The sequence below is a fragment of the Natrix helvetica genome (genome assembly GCF_964273705.1).
Source record: "Natrix helvetica genome assembly, chromosome: 4".
NCBI lineage: Eukaryota > Metazoa > Chordata > Lepidosauria > Squamata > Natricidae > Natrix > Natrix helvetica.
In genome coordinates this window covers 32,170,624-32,195,734 of record NC_138550.1, presented here as the reverse complement: position 1 = coordinate 32,195,734, position 25,111 = coordinate 32,170,624, and the positions used below count along the sequence as shown (strand labels likewise).

General features: G+C 37.4%; 1 protein-coding gene across 1 annotated transcript in view; it reads right to left on the bottom strand.

The window, feature by feature from the left end:
* The window catches only part of F5 (coagulation factor V), a 55,029-nt gene extending 33,254 nt beyond the window's left edge, over positions 1-21,775 (bottom strand). Inside the window, exons 1-8 of the mRNA XM_081952706.1 lie at positions 21,474-21,775; positions 19,992-20,083; positions 16,770-16,892; positions 7,259-7,471; positions 4,378-4,521; positions 4,074-4,295; positions 2,218-2,383; positions 817-994 (exon numbers count right to left, since the gene is read on the bottom strand). Coding sequence (XP_081808832.1) covers positions 817-994; positions 2,218-2,383; positions 4,074-4,295; positions 4,378-4,521; positions 7,259-7,471; positions 16,770-16,892; positions 19,992-20,083; positions 21,474-21,640 — 1,305 coding nt within the window. The 5' untranslated portion in view covers positions 21,641-21,775. The remainder of the gene's footprint in view (positions 1-816; positions 995-2,217; positions 2,384-4,073; positions 4,296-4,377; positions 4,522-7,258; positions 7,472-16,769; positions 16,893-19,991; positions 20,084-21,473) is intronic.
* Positions 21,776-25,111: the final 3,336 nt, after the last annotated feature.

Genomic DNA, 25,111 nt, shown 5'->3' with positions numbered 1-25,111 from the left:
CTCGCTTAACGATGGTAATTGAGACTGGCAATTCTGTTGCTAAGCAACAAAGTTGTAAAGAGCCAATGTCACATGATGACTTATAAAGTACCATAATTCCGGTTGCGGTTGATAAGTGAAACCCACACAGTCGTCAAATGTGACGTTGTGTAGATTGCCTTCCAACTGGCTTGCCCTTTGGCTTGGCATGTTGGAAGCCAGCAGTGAGGTCGCAAATGGAAATCATGTGATCCTGGGATACCTCCTCATCACAACTGTCAGCTGGCTACCATGTGCCTGAACTGCAATCACATGACTGTGGGGATACTACAAGGATGGCCTTGGAAGTCCCACTCATTCAGCAGTACCATAACTTCAAACAATTACTAATAAGTGGTCACTAAGCAAGGATCACCTGTACTTCATTTGAGGTGAAGATACTGAAACTCATTCACTTCAGTTTATTATTACTAAGAATAAGAGATGAATAACATATGCAGGATAAGTAGATATTGGGCTTCTGATGAATGCAGATAAACTAAAGGCTGTTACAGAGAAAGTATTCTGTCAGTGTAGAACTCCACAAGAGACACATGGTTTAAATTGCAGAAATTAAGTCTAACTTTCATAGAAATCAATATAAGCATGTAGTCATATCCAAGTTCTTTTATTTTTCATTGGCAGTTGAATGTGATGAGCTTAGTCTTGATATCAGTTAAGATTATATATGTATTTTGGATAAGCAAAATATATTTAAAGGTAATCCTATTATTGTGTGCAAATGAAATAAAATGGGATTGTAATCTATTTACCTTCTACTTGCTCATCAATACTTACACTTATTGTGTCTCTGACTCCAGCTCTGATAACAGGGCCCAAAATTCCACGTTCTTTGGGCCAAGTGGCATAGGTTGGTTTACTGAAGCTGCTGTCTTTATATTGCCTGAAAACTGCCTTTTTGTATTTCTTGCCAATAAAATTTGAAAAATTATCCAGATACTGAGCTTTATATCTTCTTTAGAATTGAGAAAAGAAAAATAGACATTAGTAAGATTTCTTATACAGAAACATCCCCCCCCCCAAAAAAAAACCAAACCCAGAAGCTTGCATGAGTCAGTTTTTACAAATCTACATGATAAACAACTACCATAGTTAAAAAAAAACTCAGAAAAGTTGTATACATAGATTTCAAATAAGAACAGAATCAGGTGATGGACCTTAGACCCTCTAAATGCTATTGGATGATAGCATTTTCATTCCTGACTTTGCTCAGACACTTCTCTTATTATCAATACCCCTTGGCTATTCTGACAGGGTTGATGGGTACTGTATTCCAACTTTATTGTTTTAATTGGCTGCATCAACATCCTCTTCAGTTTCTTGTGATTTTTTACGTATATGTCAACAAACTGAAAAATATGACACACTGGATAGTTAATCCAGGACAAGGAAATTAGTTTCAGAACAAATATGAAAAAGTGCTAAAGAATAGGATGCTTTAATCTTCTTCAAATATCTTTTTTTCTTTTCAGAATTGCTCCCCTCCCACTGTACAAGGTTTTTAAAAACTGAAATAGTGGCATGAGATTCTTTTTGCGACAATATAATACCTTGAAAATCTCAAAGATCTTTTGGGAAATCTTGGTGACAAAGAAATTTTAGTTCCTAAATTTAAGAAGTGAATGAGATGATGATTTATTGGAGAGAGAATGGAACTATGACAGCATTGTGAATGAACTTGTACTATGAATTTTTCATTCTTTCATTCTGCCACTTTGTTTTCCCTGCATAATTGCATGAAAATAGAAAGATTAACTAAAAGTGTAATATGATGTAATATGAAATGACTTCTACATACAGTGTAACAATAGACATTTATTTTATGGAATTAAGAAGCAAGAGAGCAGTTCGTACTTTATAATTTAACACGATGAAAATGTGTTTCACTTAATTGAAATGGTCTATAACAGCAGTCCTCAACCTTTTGGGCACCAGGGTCCAGGTCCACGGAGAAAGGTTTTTCCACGGACCAGAGGGGGCGTGGTTTCATATGCTGCCTGTATCCTGTGGATGGGGCTTCATTTGTTTTCATGGCCCAGTTTTTGGCATGCCGTGACCTGGTGCCAGACCATGGACTTGCGGTTGGGGATCCCTAGTCTACAAGGCCTTAGTTTGTGATAAATCCCATGAATTTTTATGCCATAATTTCATCCATTTAACCACATTCAGTCAAGTTACCTGTCAACACTGCTAGGAATTTCTGGAGCATAATCCCAGGTGATTTCTTCTGCAGCAATGAAATAGTCCCAATTCTTAATCATCCTCAGTTCTTTAAAGGTTAACCTTTTTGTTAAAGTGTCTGGCTTTCCACAGTCTTTGATATTTAGATAACCATACATCCCAGCTAAATTAATAAATAGATGGGACAAAGATAATAAAACATATTAACAGTTATGGTACACAGATATCTACTTGTTCTTCATCTACCTTTCAGACTGTTCAGATTAAAAATAAATATTTCCCATTTTATATTAAAATGTATGTTTCCATGAAGCAACAAGAATTTCTTTCTCTTAAGTCCACAAAAAGAAATCTATGAATGATACACAATTCTTATACATTTAAACAAGTTGGTACATGTGGAATAACAGAATATGTTCCAAACTACTTTTGACACTTAATTTTGTGTTAGACCCTTTCAGTGACCTGAAGTATGCTCACAAAAGAAGTATCTTCCAGCCCAAAGTAATTGCATATAAACCAGGCCTCATATTATAATAGGTATACAGTAGGTATAATTTATTCTTGAGATATGGAAAAAGTAGAAGATAATGCAGACACTCATAATCTGTTCCTTCTAATGTATTGCACTCTAACTCCCTTCATCTTAACTCATCTACAACTGGAGGGCATAAGTTAATAGTCAATAGGTCAAACATGTCTTCTCTGGCCCCACATCTCCCTATGGAAAATGTCCCCCTCCCCCCCAAGATCTGAATGACCAGGTATGCCCTGAAGAGCAGACTCTCGGCTAGTATATTTTGTAAATCTGTTTTAGTTATGTACTATGGGAATTATTTGCTTCCTATGGTGTTTTATTGATATTTTATTTTGTGCTGTCATGTTCTTTTAGCTACCCAAAGTCTTTTGGACAGTGGGTAATCTTAAATGTGAAGAAATAAATTGATAAATTAATAAAAGCCATCATACAGTGTCTCTGACATGTTCTTTTGTATAATCAAAATAATAATAATAAATAGGCATTTCTAGTATGCATACACACAGACAGATGATAGATAGATAGATAGATAGATAGATAGATAGATAGATAGATAGATAGATAGATAGATAGATGATAGATAGATAGATAGATAGATAGATAGATAGATAGATATAGATATAGATATAGATATAGATATAGATATAGATATAGATATAGATATAGATATAGATATAGATATAGATATAGATATAGATATAGATATAGATATAGATATAGATATAGATATAGATATAGATATAGATATAGATATAGACATAGACATAGACATAGACATAGACATAGATATAGATACACACACATACACCACACCTATACATATACATGTACACATATACAAATTCTGCATGATGGCTTTTATTTGAGGGTTTAAAAGAGAACAGGTGGTCTAACAATTTAGGGTTGGAAACTGGTTTCAGAAAACTGGGTGGAGCCGTGAAAAAGAGATAGGCAAGCCTAAATGAAAAAAATAATAATCAAAGTAAGTATAGTGAATGCAATTAGTCTTTCTATATTTATTCATTTTTCTCCTAGCATCATCCTAGAGCAAAAATAAACCAACCTAGTCCACAAGCATAGCTTTAGGGGGCTATGAAATGCTGGAGTTACAGATTCTAGGCATGTAGGACTTATGTATGGCAGCTGTCATATAGAACATGTTATAGTTCCTGTTGTTCTAGAATCCTTTTGCAAATGGCACCTCACGTTCATGCTACTGTCTCTGGGATATGATAACTTTGTATGAGTTTTATACAAGAGAATGAGAATTTTAATTGTAATTGTACAGCTTGCCTCCTAATAAAGATAACCTTGCCTTGTAGATGCTTTGCAACCAGAGAAGATATTAGCCATTTTCCTGTCATGCTCACTGACATGTTGGCTGTTACTGAAGCACCTCCAACAAGGTTGATGGTTGACACTTTGTAATGGTTTTCTTCCAGGGTTTGTCCATTGAAGTGGACAGAGAAGATCTCAGGACTAGAACTCATTCCTATCAAATGCCAACTAATACGATCGTAAGCACAAGCCTGAATATCTGGAAGAAAAGAACAGCTGCTGTAGTTTTCATAGAAATGACCATAATTTCATTCCAATCAATAATATGGAAGAGGACCTACCAGGCAATGTTCCATTAGCAAACCCATTAATTGTGTATTGGAGGGAGGGCTTTTTGTACCAGTTCTTGCTTTCATCAAACACAGCAAACATCAGCACATATTCTCTGTTGAAGAGTTTCTGTGTCCCATCTGCATTCAGGCTTCCTAAAAAGAAAAGATAGGACATTGACAAGATGGAATAAATTATCAAATACACAATAACTTCGTGAATAACAAATTTATTTTAAATTGTCAGCCTCTAGTGCAACAAAACCTTTCACTATGCCACCTGACTCTTAAGAGAATTGAGAACACAGATTAAGGATAAATGAAAGGTTACAGAGATTACCTATTACAAGATTACCTATTACAAGATTACCTATTACAGAGCTGGGCAACCTTGGCTAGCAGGCCATGGAGCCCCCAAGCCCCCAAGACTATACTACAAAAATTCAGCAAACTGTCTTGTGCTTTAAACAAATAATTGTCACAACTGAAATTTGAATTTACTAATTCTATTAACTTGGTTAATTATTTTGTTTCAAAAATTCTTATTATTAGCTGATCTGATTACCTAGAAGTAAACAAAGTAATAGCCAAAAGCCAACATGGGTTTGTCAAAAACAGATCATGCCAGACTAATCTTATTGCATACTTTGACAAAGTGACAAAATTAGTGGACCAGAGGAATGCCGTCGATATAGTTTACCTGGACTTCAGTAAGGCATTTGATAAGGTAGACCATAACCTACTACTAGATAAAGTAGAAGAATGTGGGTTAGACAGCATCACCACTAGATGGATTCGTAACTGGCTGACCAACCGCACTCAACGTGTAGTCCTCAGTGGAACTGCATCTACATGGAGGGAAGTATGCAGTGGAGTACCCCAAGGCTCTGTTTTAGGCCCAGTACTTTTCAACATCTTCATCAATGATTTGGATGAGGGAATAAATAAAGAACTCATCAAATTTGCAGATGACACCAAGCTGGCAACACTCCAGAAGATAGGCTTAAGATACAGAAGGATCTTGACAAACATGAACATTGGGCACTATCTAATAAAATGAAATTCAATGGTGAAAAGAGTAAGGTTCTACATTTAGGCAACAAAAATGGAATGCACAGGTACAGTATAGGTGGTACCTTGCTCAGTAGTAGTAACTATGAAAGGGATCTTGGAGTCCTAGTGGACAACCATTTAAATATGAGCCAGCAGTGTGCAGCAGCTGCCAAAAAAGCCAACGCAGTCCTAGGCTGCATCAACAGAGGGATAGAATCAAGATCATGTGAAGTGTTGATGCCGCTTTATAATGCCTTGGTGAGGCCACACTTGGAATACTGCATTCAGTTCTGGTCGCCACGATGTAAAAAAGATGCAGAGACTCTAGAAAGAGTGCAGAGAAGAGCAACAAAGATGATTAGGGGACTGGAGACTAAAACATATGAAGAACGGTTGCAGGAACTGGGTATGTCTAGTTTAATGAAAAGAAGGACTAGGGGAGACATGATAGCAGTGTTCCAATGTCTCAGGGGTTGCCGCAAAGAAGCGGGAATCAAACTATTCTCCAAGGCACCTGAGGGTAGAACAAGAAGCAATGGGTGGAAACTAATCAAGGAGAGAAGCAACTTAGAACTGAGGAGAAATTTCCTGACAGTTAGAACAATTAATCAGTGGAACAACTTGCCTCCAGAAGTTGTGAATGCCCCAACACTGGAAGTCTTTAAGAAGATGTTGGATAGCCATTTGTCTGAAATGGTATAGAGTTTCCTGCCTAAGCAGAGGGTTGGACTAGAAGACCTCCAAGGTCCCTTCCAACTCTGCTATTGTATTGTATTGATCATTTCTTCACTGCAAAATCAAAAAACTAGAATCACAACTGAACTAAGGGGCAAAGTATATTGTCTGTTGCAGATGCCATAACCTCCCAAATAAGGAAAAGCTAGCCATAATAGCATGAATATGAATTGTTTATTATGAGGAATTCATATGCTTCATTGCCACCAAGATAGAAAAAATGTAAAGGCAGGAACCAATGTCTGCCTGATGAAGTAAAACCCTTTAAGATGTTGTACCTTTGTAACTGTTGCATGTGTGGAATCTCACTTCTGCTCCAAGGAGCAGAATGGCTTAGATCACGGGTCACCAACCTGTTGGACCTCAAGGACCACTAAATTCATAATTTCAAATCCCGTGGACCACTGCTATGATTTTTTTAAAAGATAAATAGTATTTGGTGCAATATAAAAAATGCAAATAATTTTTCTGTGGACCACCAAAATTTTCTCCTGGACCACCAGTGGTCCACAAATACCAGTTGGTGACCGCTGGCTTAGACGGACTCTGAAGAGTTCATTCAAGCACAGATTTTGCAGTAGTGACATATTGCTTTGCCAACAGAGAAGTTTATACAATTTAATATAAAGATACATGTTTTGGGGGCCTGAAAAGGACAAGCTGTATATTGTCAGGACCATTTTCTCCTCACAGCACAGAAATTGTCCCTATGCATCTTTGATACGGAGTCTGGTAGTATTTTCAAGATTAAACAGATTTATTTAGTTTTAAGTTCTTATGAGTTATGTGAAGTGAATTGCACACTTAACTCTGAAGGTGATACTAGGCTGCATGTCAGCATTGTCGCCCTGGACTTATATGGTTCTTCCTACCATCTCTAATTAAAGAGACCTTCTTGCTTTTGAAAACTAAGTTGCAGAATTTTCTATTATGTAGCAGCCTTCATAATTCTGCCCTGATCTTTATAACAAAAAAACCTTCTGTGAAACATAAAGATTAAACAGATAGAAATACAAAAGTGAACAGAAAGATAGCATATTACAGATTAATCACAACAATGATTAATACTTAAACAGGCTTCAGCTTCTTTAACATATTTTGTTACCTTCTTTACATATCAGCAAAGCACCAATGAGACCAGAATTAAAGTCTCGCACCATGTTTACATGTGAGTAGTAGGCATAAGTGAGACAGGGGGGATCAGTTTCTTTTGGCCCAATTTCTGCAGTGATATTCCACACATATTTGAAAGAATGGTCTGGAGGTACAGCATCATCCAGTTTTTCCACATCTGATGTCCCATCAGAGTATGAAGCACCTACAATGACAAAGGAAAGGGGTTATCATGATTAATTACCAATCATCATCATCATCTTTTAATGACCCCATAATCCCTTGCGGAGTGGAGTCTGAGTGATTACTGGCCAGATTACTGGCCGGAGTTATATTCAGCAGATATATTCTCAGCATGCCGAGAGAGAGAAACATCTGCCTCTACCTAGGATCAGAGGGATGTGGTATCTCAGTGGCTAAGACACTGAGTTTGTCAATCAGAAAGGTTGGTAGTTTGGCAGTTTGAATCCCTAGTGCTGTGTAATGGAGTGAACTTGTCATTACTTGTCCCAGCTTCTGCCAACCTAGCAGTTCGAAAGCACGTAAAAATGCAAGTAGAAAAATAGGGACCACCTTTGGTGGGAAGGTAACACTTGCTAATTCTATTACAGATCTGGTTGCAAATTGGGTCCTTCTTTGATTCTCCACATATGATTAAAAAAGACATCTTAATTCATATTTCAGTTTTCCTATACCTCACTGCTCCTTTTTTCTTTTTCTTTTTGCTACTCAGAATCTATATGTGAACAGTCCAAGAGCTCTTTCATTTGTATTCAGAGGTATTCAGAGTCCGGTTAACAGACCAAGTCATACACAGTTCAGTAATTCAGTTATCAAATAGTCTCAGTTTAACAAACAAAGTAGATAACAGTTGCAAACCACAATACCTCAATAATACACCTGATCAGCTTCTAACAAAACAGAGAGAGAGAGAGAGAGAGCGATCTAACAACCATTCTGGCTCCCTCTTATAGCTGCTTGAGGTAACAAGCCAATTACATCTCTCTAACATTTAAAGTAACAGTAAAGTAATCATAGCTTATATACATTGGCAAGCCAAGCCTAGGGTTACATCCCTAACATTCTCCCCTCTTGGGTTGTCAATGTATTTACATACAACTTTACATTCTTAATCCATAAACATCACAGTAATGATTTCTGTATTTCTTTAACACACAATACAGTACATAATGTAGGTTCAAGATACATTGCATAATGCATCCCTTATCACACATAGAACCTTTTATATCAACATCATCTAACTCATTGGGGTTTACATAACATTCCCAAGATCATGTGAATACCTTTTGCAACCTTCTGAGAAAGAAAGCCAATGGGGAAGCCAAATTCACTTAACAACTGTGTCACTAACTTAACAACTGCAGTCATTCACTTAACAACTTTGGCAAGGGGCTTCCTGTGGTGATGTCATTTCCATGAGGGTGAAGAAATAGTATCTCTACTAGCTTTGCTTGAGTTTCTGTGGTGAAGATCCTGAAAAAGGACGAGTTGAACCTAGAGGGATCAACAGGAGTGAGAGGGAGCTGGGGAGCCGAAGGAGGAAGCAAGCAACTTCCCTATCGGAAGAAGAAAAACCCCTTGAAATCACCGGAGAAGAAATTGGCGTCCTTGGCCAATTTTGGATGGTGACTGCCGCACATGAGGGAGAGAAAATAGCAACACAGCAGCATTGGTGAGAATATTTAAAACAACTAAAAAGATATAAATTCTATTAAAGTCTCATTGAGCTAGAATTTCAAAGCTTTGAAGCTAGCTGGATACAGCTTAATATCGGCAGCTATAAGAGGAGAAGAAGCAAGTGATTTCCTGTAGCAATAGAAGGTTTGGAGTGACCTGAGAACAGAACGCAACAAGGAGGCGGGGGGAGGATTGTTGGAGCAATTTGGACAATAAACAGAAATTGGAGCCAGACAAAACAGTGACAATTGTGAAGAAGGAGAGAGAACTATTTTGGAATACTCGAGAGAAAGTGGGATATAGAGAAGCAAACATCGGACTTTTGATTGGACTTCTGAGTAGGAAAAGAAAAAGCCTATATGAAAGAAGAGTAACACTGTCACCTAGTGGAGAAAGAAATACGAATTAAATAACAGTATACAGCAGCGATGGCGAACCTTTTTTGGCTCGCGTGCCACAAGGGAGGGAGCGCAGGGGGTCGTGTGCAGGTGGGCCGCACCCATAATACAATGCGTGACCCCCGCAGTGCGCATGCACACACAAAGCACCCCCCCCCCATTTTTACATGCTTTTTTCACCCTCCCCAGGCTCCAGAGGCTTTATAGGAGCCTGGGGAGGGCGAAAAGAGCCTCCCCCACCCCCACCGGAGGCCCTCCGGAGGCTTCAGGGAACATCCAGAGGCTTCCCTGAAGCCTTTGGAACGCTTAAAACCACCATCTGAGCAAACTGGAAGTGTTTGCTCAGAGGATCGTTTTAAGCGCTCCGAAGGCGTCAGGGAAGCCTCCAGACGTTCCCTGAAGCCTTTGGAACGCTTAAAACCACCCTCCGAGCAAACCAGAAGTGACTTCCAGTTTGCTCGGAGGGTGGTTTTAAGCTCTCCAAAGGCGTCAGGGAAGCCTCCGGACGGTCCCTGAAGCCTTCAGAACGCTTAAAACCACCCTCCGAGCAAACTGGAAGTGACTTTCGGTTTGCTCGGAGGGTCATTTTAAGCGCTCCGAAGGTGTCAGGGAAGCCTCCGGACAGTCCCTGAAGCCTCCGGAGGGCCTCCGGGGGGGGCGGGGGAGGCTCTTTTCGCCCTCCCCAGGATCCTATAAAGACTCTGGAGCCTAGGGAGGGTGAAATATGGCTTTTGAAAAGGTGAACTCAGCTCGCCAGCGTGCACATGCGTGCTGGCCAGCCGACAGGGCAGTGCCTCGCGTGCCCTGACAAATGGCTCCACGTGCCACCTGTGGCACATGTGCCATAGGTTCGCCATCACTGGTATACAGGATAAGCCTGCTGATGCAATCTGAGAAAAAAACTCTTTTTTTCTGTGATCTCTGAATTCGGATTTAAAAAATTGAAGGAGAACATTGAAAGAAGAAATATAAATGTAAACTGAACTGTGGTGAGATAAAATATTGTTAAATGGTATTGAACCATATTATATTTGGAAGAGAGAGTGTAGAGGATATATGAACTATCGGTGATACTTTGAAATTATCAACATTATAAATAGAGGACATAATATTATATAAGAATTAAAATTAAGGATTAATTAGCCTAAACATATTGTATACCTAGAGAATAGTAAAAAAAAAGTAATATAGTGTTGAAAGGGGGGGTGTTAGTTTGTAATTATTAAAGAGACGATATAAGATTGTATACTGAATCAAATTAAGAACGTGTTAGGTTAAATATATTCAATATTGCATGAATATTATGTGGATTGACTTGCATATTAACCTGAACATATAGAAATTAAGTTGCTAGATTGTAGGATTGAATGATATTGAACTGAATTGAAATGCGCATGGAAGAGGGAAAGTTTAAAAACTGAAGGGGCTGGTATAAGAGAGTGGAAACAAGTAGTGGGCAGAGAGGTATATGTTATTGTGGGGAAAAATTGTAAGGAAATTAAAATAAAAAATGACAAGTACAATTAGTAAAATGAATAGGAAGGCAGTATCCAATCCAGCATCAGCAACATCTTCAACCTCAAACCAGCGCACAATTGAGAGCACACTGGGTCTAGAGAAACGAGCTCAACAACGAACCTTCAGTGTATGCAAGATGCATTAGCAATGATACAAGAAACAATGCTGAAAACACAAGAAACAATTACAAAAAATCACCAAGAAACTAGGAGAAATCATGAAGAAATTAAACTAGAAATGGGAGAAATGAAGAGTGAGATTAGAAGAACAGATGATAGAATAGGGAAAATACAAAGTGAAATAAAAAATGAACAAAAATTCAAAAAGTAGAAACAAAGGTAGAAAAAATGGAGAAGAGAATAGAGGTGATAGATGAGAAGCTGACTACACTAAACATACAATTAGGGGGGAAATAGCATTTTTTGAATTAGAAAAAGCTGGCTTCTTTCTGCGCTTTAAAAATATAGTAGAAGAAAAGGAGGAGGATTTAGGGGAAATAATTACAGAGATTGTTGCGAACATATTACAAAAAAACAAACAAGAAACGAGAAGGGACATAAACGAGGTGAATCTACACAAATTACGCCAGGAGACACAGGCTCCCAAAAGAAATCCACATACGCTTTATTAGAAAATCAGTAAGAGATGAAGTATATAAGAAAGTGAGAGAAGAACAAATAACATATAAAGGAAGAGCGATACAAATTCTGAGACAAATCCCAAAAATAGTGAGAGACCAAAGAAGCCAATATCCATTCCTTGCACAACAATTAATAAGGTACAATGTAATGTTAAGATGGTTAACACCAGAGGGAGTGATGATTGCCTGGCAAGATAAAAGATATAAAATAGACACAGTCAAGAAAGTGCATGAGTTCTTTGAACATCACTTCACCGCAGAGGAAGAACAAGAGAGTAGAGAGGAGCCAGAGAGTAGAAGCCAAGAAGAACAGTCAGTTGAAAACAGGGAGGAGAAAGGGAAGAAATAAGAAGACAGGAAAGAGAACAAATAGAACAAGAAGGTAGTAGAATAGGAATAGAGACAAGAAACGCAAGGAAACTAAGAGCAGCACACAAATAACACAGTGGAACAAGAAATTAAGTTACTCTCACTAAATATAAATGGATTAAACTCACCAGAAAAGAGAAGGCAAACTTTGACTAGATTACAAAAAATGAATATGGACATAGTATGCCTTCAATAGGTACATATCAAAAGCCAATATAACAAGCTACTAGAATATCCAAAGTTAGGAAAATTATTTACAACACTAGCACAACAAAAAAAGAGGAATTGCAATATACATTAAATAATGGATAAACACACAAAAAAATGCAGATGAAGAGGGGAGGATTTTAATGATAGAAATAGAAACAGAACAAAGAAAAATTCTCACAGTAATATACGCTCCAAATAAAAATCAAAAAGAATTTTACAAGATACACCAAAAAATAACAGAAATAGAATATGAGGATATATGTGTAATTGGTGACTTCAATGCTATAACAGATATCAACGATGACTACAAGAGTAACAAAAGAAATAAGAAAAAAAGAATGCTACCATTTACCTTTTTCAAAATGGTGCAGGAACTGAACCTTAAAGATGTATGGAGAGAAAGAAACATAGGAAACAAACAAGTTACATATTATTCAAATCCCCACAAATCATGGTCAAAGATAGATATGATTTGGTCAACCCAAAAATTGAGAAGAGATACAGAAGAGATTGAAATAATGATAAACACTCGGGCAGATCACAATCCAATAAAAATAACATGAAAGGACCAAAAAAGAAAAAGATATGGACAATGAATGAAAGAATACTGAAAGATAAAGAATATATAAAAATGATAGAAAGGGAATTGAAACTTTTCTATAAACTAAATAAGAAAGAAGAAGCATCGTTACAAAACCTGTGGGACACCACAAAAGCTTTTACAAGAGGGTTGACAATAGCATATTTGGCAAGGATAAACAAGGAAAAGAGACAAAAACAAGAAACATTAGAGAAAGAACTTAAAAAATTGGAAATGGACCTGCAAAAAAATCCACAAGAAGCAAAAATAAAGGAGAAAAAAGAACTAATAAAACACAAATTAAATTTGATGACACAAGAAGAGATGGCCCCCAAAAAAATCAAATTTGCAAAACAAAACTATTTTGAAAATGCTAATAAACTGGGAAGATGGTTAGCACACAAATTAAAAAAAGAAAAAGAAAAAAGAATAATATATCACCTACAAGATGAAAGGGGAAACAATACCGGAAAGAGGGGGAAAATATATAGTACAGAAATTATTTGAGAAACTGTGCAGAAAATAAAATATATTACAAGACAATATCGAACAATACTTAAATAAAAAGAATCTACATGAAATTGAGGAAGAGAAAAGTGAAATGCTAAACAAAAAATCACAGTGAAAGAATTTAAGGAAGCATTGAAGAAACAAAAAAATAATAAAACTCCAGGCCCAGACGGTATACCTGTAGAATTTTATAAAGCCACGCAAGAGCAGACAGAAACAGTGATTCTAGATTTATTTAATGAAGCACTTACAGAAGCGAAGCTACCAAAATCATGGAGGGAAGCATATATAACATTGATACCCAAAAAGGATTCGGACCATCAACAAATAAAAAATTACAGACCAATCTCTTTACTAAATGTAGATTATAAAATCTTTATATCAATAATGGCAGAGCAAATTAAAACAAATATTAAATGAAATCATTCATACAGACCAAAACGGCTTCTTACCAAAGCGCCAGTTAAAAAACAATATGAGGATAATTATACACACTAGAATATTATGAAGAGAATCTGGGAAAACAAGTTGCACTGGTCTTTTTAGACACCCAAAAGGCCTTTGATAACTTGAATTGGCATTTCATTATCACACAGTTAAAAATGATGAGATTTGGAGAAAAATTTATAAAAATGATAGAATCAATTTATTCGGCTCAGACAGCAAAGGTAATAATAAATAGTGACACTACAGAAAAATTTAAAATATGGAAAGGAGTGAGACAGGGTTGTCACCTTTATTATTTATACTAATGCTGGAAGTTCTATTAACAGAAATTAGAAACAATCAAGAAATAAAAGGATTAAAAATAAAAAAGAGGAATATAAAACACATGCATTTGCGGACGATATGGCAGTGATGGTGAACCTATGGCATGCGTGCCACAGGTGGCATGCAGAGCCATTTGTCAGGGCATGCAAGGCGCTGCCCTGTCAGCTGGCCAGAGTGCATGCACATGCTGGTCAGCTGAGTTCACTCTTTTTTAAAGCCATTTTTCGCCCTCCCCAGGCTCCAGAGACTTTATAGGAGCCTGGGGAGGGCGAAAAAAGCCTTCCCCCCCCGGAGGCCCTCCGGAGGCTTCATGAGCTTCTCTGATGCCTTCGGAGCACTCAAGCGACCCTCCGAGCAAAACAGAAGTCACTTCCTGTTTGCTCAGAGGATCGTTTTCAGCACTCCAAAGGCTTCAGGGACCGTCCAGAGTATAGTTTTGGGTATAGTATAGAATTGGCGGAATGGGAAAAAATTTGGGAAATAAATTACAAATTAACAATGGCAACGGCATATAGAGAGAACATGTACAAGATGTTCTACAGATGGCACCTTCCACCAGTGAGAATTGCAAAAATGTTCCCGGAGTGTTCACCTATCTGTTGGAAATGCAACCAACAACATCGAACATACTACCATATGTGGTGGACGTGCAATCTGTGAAAAAGCATTGGAAAAAAATAAAAGATTGGCTAGAGGAGATTACTAAACATCAAATTGCACTAAAACCTGAATTATTTTTGTTAGGAATTATAAAAGGAAATTATGAAAAAAAATATTAGATACTTAATTCTACACATAATTACGGGAGCGAGAATTACATTTGCTCAAAACTGGAAAAATAATTATACACCAACAGAAGAAAATGTAATAAAAATATTGGAATGTGCAGAAAGAACTAAAAGAGAAAGAAGAATCTGAATACTACTCTGAATGGGATTTATTGTACAATTGGCTAGAGGAAAGTGGGGGGAAGCAGGAAAGCAAAAAAGAGAGGAAGAAAGATCAACAAATCAATAGACAACTACAAAACCAGAAAATGAATAAAAGATAGAAATATGAGATAGACTATACCAAATAAATATTATACAAAATGATTTAAATGTACTAGAAACTATTTTATATAGAATATATTATATATAGAAAGAAAAAAAAGGTATGAAATAATGTAAATGCACAAATATAGAAAGTTATAGTTATAAAAGATGTATTTGTATAGATAAAAGAATCACAACAGATATGTAAAAAAATGTAATGCGTTGCAAAGATGTGAAGTTTGTACAAACAAAATAAAATATTTAAAAATACAACTTTAGCAAGAAAGATCGCAAAATGGGGCAAAATTCACTTAACAACTCTCTCACTTAGCTACAGAAATTTAGAGCTCAATTGTGGTTGAGGCTGTCAGGGTGTAAATTCAGCCCTGTATTTAATGAGGGATGAGCCGTGGCTTCTCCTTGAAGTATACTTGATAATTAAGCAAAATAAACCCGAGATATATTCTAAGAAACACATTTTATTGTAAAGAAAATAAAAAACAAAACTTACTAGCTAATAATTACATTTTGGCAGAGTTCCTACCTACCACCTTGGCAGGTGAACAAAAGAAGCAATAATGATGATGAAGGAATGTGGAAGAATGTGTGGACATGCGTAGTAAGTTTAGTGATAAGAGTCAGATCAGTCTACCGTATGTCTTAGAGTTGAGGCACAGCTGGCAAACAAAAAAACGCATCTATAAAGCGTTCAAATTATATGCCTCTTTCTCTTATTTAATAATATCCTCAGAAACATTTGGGTGCTGCTTCCATCCTAGCCAGCTGTTGCCCACAGGCACAATCCTACCCATGTTTACTAAGGTGACCAACTTTTTTACAATGAAAAGGAGGACAAAACACGTTCTATTGTCCAAAATGCTAAGGTGACCAACTTTTTTACAATGAAAAGGAGGACAAATAAATTGGAAAAAAATATCATAAATAAAAGAAATATTTTATTCATTGCAACAATAATATACTAAAATATGATATATGCATAATAAAAACATTTGCAACATTTTATATTGTAATTAACATGCCTGTTAATTAGTATTTAAATGAGTACTTTTCCATTGAATTAATATTTTTTGTCAATGTATCATCTTCTAACAATATATTGGAAATATCTGAACAAGAAATATCCTTCATATTGAATTTTACGGCAAGTGCTGCAGCTAGAGTATCAACATTCAATCTCGATTTCTCACTTGTCGAAAAATCATTGGCAATTGAAAAAAACTCTTTCAACTGCTGCATTAGTTCCAGGGCAGCACAACGTAAATTGAACAAGTATAAATAAATGTTCACATGGAATATGTTCATTTTTGAAATGGCTGAAAATATCCACCCATCTTTTATCAATTTCAACATGTTGATTTTCCCATTGTATTAATTTTTCAGAATTTAAATATACATTCAGTCTTCTAATTTCTTCAAAGAGACAATTGTCGTCTATCTTAATGTCTAGCATTTCTTTAGATAAAAATTCAACACAAGATTCAATATCTGTTCAATATACTTGCGATGAAGTAAAAAAAACACCATTAAAAACTGTTTAATAAAATACGTCACATAACGCGCAACAGATTAGCCTTCAAATATCAAAAAGGAGGACATGTAGGAGGACACTTTTCGAGGGAGGACAGAACTTACAAAAGAAGGACTGTCCTCCCTAAAGGGTCACCTTATGTTTACTTAGAATTTAGCTCCATTTTTTAAACCTACCAAACATAAAAATGATCAGGATATTCAGGCAATATTATGGCAATGTTTACCTTCTGACCACTTGTTGTAGACAGCACTCTGTGGGTGAATGCTCACAGGCTGAGTAGCAAAATTTTTGAAATAAATCACGAGGACGTCTCCCACTTCGCCACGTAGTGTTGGCCCGAGGAGCCCTGCTCAAAGCACATAAACAAATGATTTTAAAAAGAACAATTAAAGTATAAAAATGATACTTGAAAGAATATTCTTTTTCTTCTGGCTTGCACGTAAACTGCAGCAAAGGTACACAAAGTGAAGACAGAAGCCTGCCTATTAAATCAATTATCTGTGCTTTAATGGCTAATAAACACCTTCATATTTTCTTCTGAGCAGGGGTTTATTTATTTTGTTCTCTATCTATCCATCCCTATCTCCCCCCCCCCAAGAAGGTCATCATAGCATTTAAATTCCAAAATAATCTACCTGACAAATTATACTCAGGCAAAGAGATAGTGGCTTAGCATTTCATATTGTAAGATGCACATTGGCATACACTATATTGCCGAAAGTATTCGCTCACCTGCCTTTACTGGCATATGAACTTACTGCAAGTGACATCCCATTCCTAATCCATAGGGTTCAATATGACGTCGGTCCACCCTTTGCAGCTATAACCGCTTCAACTCTTCTGGGAAGGCTGTCCACAAGGTTCAGGAGTGTGTTTATGGGAATTTTTTACCATTCTTCCAGAAGCGCATTTGTGAGGTCGCACACTGATGTTGGATGGGTTTACGTGGCCTACCACTTCGTGGCTGAGTTGCTGTCGTTCCCAAACACTTCCGCGTTCTTATAATACAGCTGACAGTTGACTGTGGAATATTTAGGAGCGAGGAAATTTCACGACTGGATTTGTTGCACCGGTGGCATCCTATCACTGTTCCACGCTGGAATTCACTGAGCTCCTGAGAAAGACCCATTCTTTCACAGTTGTTTGTAAAAACAGTCTGCATGCCTAGGTACTTGATTTTATACATCTGTGGCCATGGAAGTGATTGGAACACCTGATTCTGATTATTTGGATGGGTGAGCGAATACTTTTGGCAATATAGTGCATGAATGGAGAAATGGAGCAGCCACACAGAGGCTGGATGAGTAGACACAAGACTTTAACTTGCTTCATTTGTCCTCTGCATTAGCTATACAGGTATTCCTCGACTTACAACATTTCGTTTAATGACTGTTCAAGGTTACAATGGCATGAAAAAAGTGATTTGTGACCATTTTTCACACTTATGATCATTGCAGTATCCCTCTGGTCATGTGATCAAAATTTGTATGCTTGGCAACTGATTCATATTTATGACAGTTGCAGTGTCCTGGGGTCATGTGCACAGTTTTTGCGACCATCTGACAAGCAAAGTCAATGCGGAAGCCAGATTCACTTAGCACCCATGCTACTAATTTAACAACTGCAATGATTAACAAGTGTGGCTAGAAAGGACATAAAATGGGGCAAAACTCACTTAACAAATGTCTCCCTTAGCAACATAAATTTTGGGCTCAATTGTGGTCGTACGTCGAGGGCTACCTGTATTGAAGAATGTGTGACCAATTTCATAAATAAATTAAACATACTTGTTCAGACAATACAGATATCAAAAATGAAGGCACAAGAGATTTGTCCAGAAGACATTAGCTACTACATTGGGGTGTCAAACTCAAGGCCAAATCCAGCCTTCAGGGTGTTTAGATCTGGCCCACAGGGCCTCCCTGGAAACAGCAAAGGACCGGCCCTCCTGGGCTCTGTTTTTTTCTGACAGATGGCTGCAGGACATCGAGCTGGCCACACCCACCCTGACCATGCCCACCCCAGCCACATCCACTCATCCGCCCAAGGTCAAACACAACTCTGATGCGGCCTCAATGAAATTGAGTTTGACACTCCTGTACTAGATCATAGTAACCTTTAGAAAACCCAATGTTGCAACCACTGTACCATCCACAGGCAGGATAGGGTTCCCATCCAACATTACAGGTTTATGAACATAGAATGATACTTCAAACTTTGTTGGTCTGTCCATCTATTTCAGCTTTGTCAGCTGTATTGCTGAGAAGTATGATGGTTAACATCAGCAGTGTTAAAGAAACTGAAGGCTTTACTTTAGTGCCCCAAGAACTGCTTTGATTACTAATTGCATGAAGGCGAAAAATCAATTTGTAAGAAACAACTGTAAATGTCAACTTTGTTGTACAAAGGATAAAACAATTGACCATTTGATCAGTGGCTACAGCAACATTCTACAAGCTGAATAGAAGCATTTCCAGAATTATCCATTGGAAATGTTCCCAGAGTCTTGGATTTAAATGTAGTAAAAACTACTGGGACAATTAAGTTGAGAAGGATTTGGTAAATGAGTAGATTAAGATCTTATGGGACTTTAAAATCCAAACAGATAGGCATCTTGTTCATAGTGTGCCTGATATAGCAGTTATTGAAAAGAAGGAAGTATTTAATGTTGCTATGTTCTATTCCAGATGATGCTAGAATTGAGAAAAAACAATTGGAAAAAAACCCACAAAATATCAGGACTTGCAGATTTGAAATTGAACTTCTTGGGAAAAAAAATCCATTGCTATGTTAATTGTGATTGGAGCTCTTGGAGCACTACCTAAAGGACTTCCTTGATATCTGGAAATTTGAATTTATCAGAGTTGAACACTCTAATATTACAAAATTTAAAAAATCCTATTTGGAACTGCCTATATTCTTAGGTGTCACCTTAATAATTGATCGGTCCTTGGTTGGGATCATTAAGTTTCCATCTTTGTCTGAGTGCGACTCTAATTGTAGATTACCCATATCATAAAATGCAATAAATGAATAAATTATTATTTGTCTTTAGAACAAGCGTTCATGAAAACAAAGTCATGTCTAAAATGTAATGAAGTATATTTGTGAGAAAGAGGTGGGGCACTTTTTAACTTTCTCTTTTGTGTTCTTATTTGTCTTTTGCATTTATCTCAAGTGCTAGTGGCGGTTATTTCCTGCGGATCAAGAGTAGAATCAGAAAAATAAGACTTTTAAACACATACTCTCCCTGCTTATTTGGGTATGGTGGTTTTCAAGAATCTACATATTGAGATCTCCTTCAACATCTCCAGATATCACCCTGTCCTTAATCAATACCTCTAGGAATTGGATAAACCTGGGATGGTTTACAATTGCAGTTCATTTGGGTTCATAATCATAGGTACACTATACATTCAATATAGTCTGAAAATATTGCCTTTACCTGAGAGTTCATCTCTTGTCTTTTCTTGTTTGAAATCTACTTCATATTCTCTATAGACAATTTTTTTAAATGCAAGATCTGACTCTGATAATCTGAAACCATACAAAATAATTTAGTAAAATAATATATTCCAACTCTTTGGCTGAAAATTCACTATGCAAATTAAGCACATCTCCATACATTATCAATGTCTCTATAATGTCTTTGACCCAATGCAGTGAATGAACAAGAAATATTGCAATGGAGTTTTTCACTGACAAGAGGAAATACTTGGGAAGAAAGGAAACGTAAATATCTGGACTTTCATCAATACCTTGAAATTAATCTACATCATGCCATCCACTTACACATTACCTCTAAACACTAGTTTGCATTGTGGCAACACTTTATAATTTACTGAAACTAGCTGATGGAATGTCCTATTAATCATCTATATATAGAAGTCAACCCACTGATTGATGCAAACTCATTTATTACAGCTGTGGAAACCAGAAATATTGTAAAGAGACTCTATCACACCTGGAAATCGTATCAGGGTACACAAGAAGTTTTGGATCAATCAGGCATATAGCTATATAGGAGAAAAGAAAGAGGACAGAATAGATGCCAAGTAAAAATGGAATGGAGCCATCTGTGAAAATAGTAGGAATGAAAACAAGATATTCAGAACTTTAACACAAGAACTGGAATATTCAAATTTAACATGCAGCATAACATTAACAAAGCTAAGAGGATAGAATGCCGGTGAGAAGACTATAGTAGGCTAGATAAGTGGTGCGAGTATCGGATAAGGAGTTATTGCAAAGCATGTAGAGATTAAAGGGCAAAGAGTAGAGAGGCTGTTAAGCAAATGAAAACATTTGGTAATTGTTATAGAAAGAAGGAAAAAGCAAACCAAAATGTATCTCCTAAACCAAATGGTAAACGCTTTTCCTGAGCTGTGCTTATCATTGTTCATTTAAAATGCTTCCCTTCTACAGTTGTTGAATTATATATGCACAGAGGAAATAAAAACATCCATTGGAAATCATAGAACTGAATTATCACTGTAAAAACAAGAACTAGCCAAGCCTAGTTACATTTTAACAATTCCAGTTCAAGGTAAGCATTAAGGACTGCAAGCTTGAATGTTCTGCTTAATATACCACAATTCAGCAATTGTTTCAAACTGGAAAATATGAATTATGAAGGAAAATGCTAAGCAATGCCTCTCAGTCAAAGCAATGTGAAAGTCATAGCATACCCCATCTTGAAATGAATCCAAAGCCACCTAATCCATTACTTCTATATTTACTGGTTGTATTCCCAAAACACTTTATTTTTTTAATTATAGATTACTAAATAAGCACCATAGTAGACTAAACTTGGCTTTCCAACCACACAGGTTGAGTTCCCCAAGCTTCACAACACATTGCTCACTAAACAAATCTTCTGAATATTTTCCCCATTACATTCCTTATCTTGCCCCCTATTTATTGTTACCTGGATAGCCCCCCAGGTTGGAGGTTGTAGTCCCAGTCTTCCACCTGAGCAGCTATATGGTACTCCCTGAGCTGAGCTGCATTCACTTGGTAGTACTTCAGCCCTGACCAACCCAGGAACACCAGTAGAAGACATTTGGGGATAGGGCTCACACTGTATCTTCCCATTGATGCTAATGTGCTGAAAGACACACGGAAGTCAGTTCTGCCTGCAGCAATTTGTCACTTCCCCACAGAAATGTATTAGGAGGCTGGTGTTGCAAGGGACAGTAGCTTCAGTGACGCTGTGCTCTTTTCCTCCTCCCACAACTGAGATAAGCAACTTCTGAATTTGTTTGGTGTCTTGACTCCTTCTCTGCTCAGACAGGCTGAACAATGTTAGGGCAAAGCAGGTGACCTGTTCGGACTCTTCCCCATGTGGATAGAAAAAAGATTAGGAGCCGGGACAAAGGCAAAGGCTAAAGCTTGTGAGGATGAATACCTGAAAACTTAAAAGACCAGGACAGCACATCATTCAATAAAGGGAAGATCCAGCTATTTCTGCTAATTTGGAGACTGGAGCTGCTCTCCCCAGAAGCCTAACGTTTAAATATATATTTTATTGCACCAATTGCATTTTTATCTCACCCTTCTCCTCCTCCTTATTAATAGTCTGCCTTTATTTTGTAAAAGTAGCATACCTGACGCTTTTTTCCTCCTGTTTGCAAAGTTTTCTGAGCAACTGCATAAAATACTGTACAGCTTTGTAAAACTGATTTAAGGAAGAACTTAGAGCCATCTTTCAATCAACCTGGTAAATTCAGAGACAACACACATAATTTGGTTGGTTGGTTGACCTTTAAACCCTACATGCCATGGAGGCAGGTTACTTATGGAACCATCTTCTCTCCCATTACATCAACCTACTCTCCCACCCACCTGATCTGGTAGAGAACATATGAAGGTGAAGAATTTCAACTGATGGAGTCCACAAAAAGAGCCTTCCCTGCCAACACTCCCTGCCCTTTTAGGATATTGCCCCATCCCTGCCCCCCAGAAGTGACATGGGCTTCCACTGTCCTGGCCTTTGAAGGCCTGGTTCTTCCAAATGCACAGGGCTCACAAAGGAGCAAGCAATCTCGAAATTGGGTGCTTTGAAGGCCCTCACCCCATTTAAAAAAACATAATCCTAATTTTAATTATTCCTCCCTCCTTTTACTGAAATATGGTTTTCATATGGTTTTTATGTTTTGAATTGTACCCTGTTCAGAGTTGCTCTGTGAGTCTTTGTTGTTGTTAGTTGCAAAGTCGTGAGCAACCCATCACAACCCCATGGACAATGTTCCTCCAGGACCTCCTGTCCTCTACCATCCCTCAGAGTTCATTTAAGCTCACGCCTACTGCTTCAGTGACTCCATCCAGCCACCTCCTTCTTTGCCATCCCCTTCTTCTTTTGCCCTCAATCCTATTTGACCAAAGTATTTGAGTTTCATCTTCAGGATCTGGCCTTCTAAAGAGCAGTCAGAGTTGATCTCCTCAAGGACTGACTGGTTTGATAATTTTGCAGTCCAAGGGACTTGCAGGAGTCATCTCCAGCACCAAAAACTGAGATCTCATAAATCTGTGCTTCTGCTGTACCATTCTAGCTGTATGGGAGTGTTCATCAAAGCAGGATCTAGGCACATGGGATATATTTCTTCAGATTAGGATTTGCTTATTTGTTTTCTGCTACACTAAAAATGCAGCTAAAAGTTGGGACAAATCCTGCAAGATAATTGTTTTTTAGTATGTATGAATCACCTTTTTTTCAATAAAGCAGCCACATCTTTTCCCAGATTCACATGACGGCTTCAGAAGCACCCCCTAGCCTGGAATGAAAACAGCTTAGAAGCATCTTCTGAGACAATTCTACAAACTTGAAGAAAGAGGCAACTGCTATAACATTTGGAAAAGAGGTGCTTTTTGCACGTCCTTGTATGTTTTTAAGCAACTATTTTAAAGAATTTCTCAAAACCTAGACTGCAATAAACAGAAACCTATGTAGAATTCCCTCTTTCTGACATGAAACTCCTACATGAGATTATTTGAGTGTGAATGTATAGCAAGAAGTAATACATATAGTTTCTTATTATGTTCTAGATAAGGTTTCTTTGACCTGTTGTATATGTTCAATTTTGCAATTAGCTTCTTGGTTATCATGTAGCTGTATTACTTTCATTTATGCTATATATTTGTGGAATAGCACCCACAATGATATTTATAGCATTCTACTGGGAGTTTACAGAACTTATAAAATTCTTAGGAATGAACAGTGTTGTTAGTTGCAAAGTCATGTCTGATTCATCGTGACCCCATCGACAATGCTCCTCCAGGCCTTCCTGTCCTCTACCATCCTCTGGAGTCCATTTAAGCTCCCGCCTACTGCTTCAGTGACTCCAACCAGCTACCTCATTCTCTGTCATCCCCTTCAATCTTTCCCAGCATTAGGCTCTTCTCCACTGAATCCTTCCTTCTCATTAGGTGGACAAAGTATTTGAGTTTCATCTTCAGGATCTGGCCTTCTAAAGAGCAGTCAGGGTTGATCTCCTCTAGGACTGACCAGTCCAAGAGACTCGCAGGAGTCTTCTCCAGCACCATAGTTCAAAGGCCTCAATTCTTTGCCACTCAGCCTTTCTTATGGTCCAACTTTCACAGCCATACATTGCAACTGGGAGAACCACTGCCTTGACCATACACACTTTTGTTGGCAGGGTGATGTCTCTGCTTTTTAGTATGCTGTCTAGGCTTGCCATAGCTTTCCTCCCCAGGAGCAAGCGTCTTTTAATTTCTTGGCAGTCTTTAACTTTGATAAATAAATTTAACTAATAGCTAATATGTGATTTATTTATAACTGTAAGGTAATTCAATATTTTAACCATTCATTTATCACCAGAGTTGAATATTATGGCTTCTTTGACTTTGGTTACCTATGATACATGTCTCTGGATATACTATATTCTATCGATGTAATCATCAAATTTACTTCACTGAACAATGACCCTCCTTATAGAAAAAGACAATTATGCGATGCTTTCTAAGGTGTTCAGAAACCAGTTCAAGCCACTTAAGATGGTTATGTAAATACAGAACCGGGTTTGCTCAAATGCCATCAAATGCCATCAAATACACCAGATTGAAGAGGAAAATATGTAAACAACGGAAAAAGGGAAGGGAGAGAGGAATAGAAGGAAAGGTAGGAAGAGGAGAGGAGAAGAGAGGAAAAGAGAGGGAATGAAGAAAGGGAAAGGGAGAAGAAGAAATGGAGGGAAAGTAAGAGTAGGAGAGATGGCAGGAAGGAGAAGAAGAGGGGAGGAGTGGGGGAGAGGAAGGGGAAGAAGAAAAGGAAAATGAGAAGAGGAAAGAAGAAAGTAGAGAAGAAGGGAGGGAAGGAAAAAGGAGAGGGAAGAAGCACGGTTGTTGTAAAACAAGATGGATGTATAGGATGGCAGGAAAGCAATCCCGGTTATATTTTTAAATCTTTAGTCGGAGAAATGAATTGTTATAAATGTTAAAAGGTAACACATAATATTAATAATAGCTATGAGAATGTATATTTGTGAATGTATGTATGAGAAATAAAAAACTTTTTTCCAAAAAAAAATAAAGAAACCAGTTCAAGCC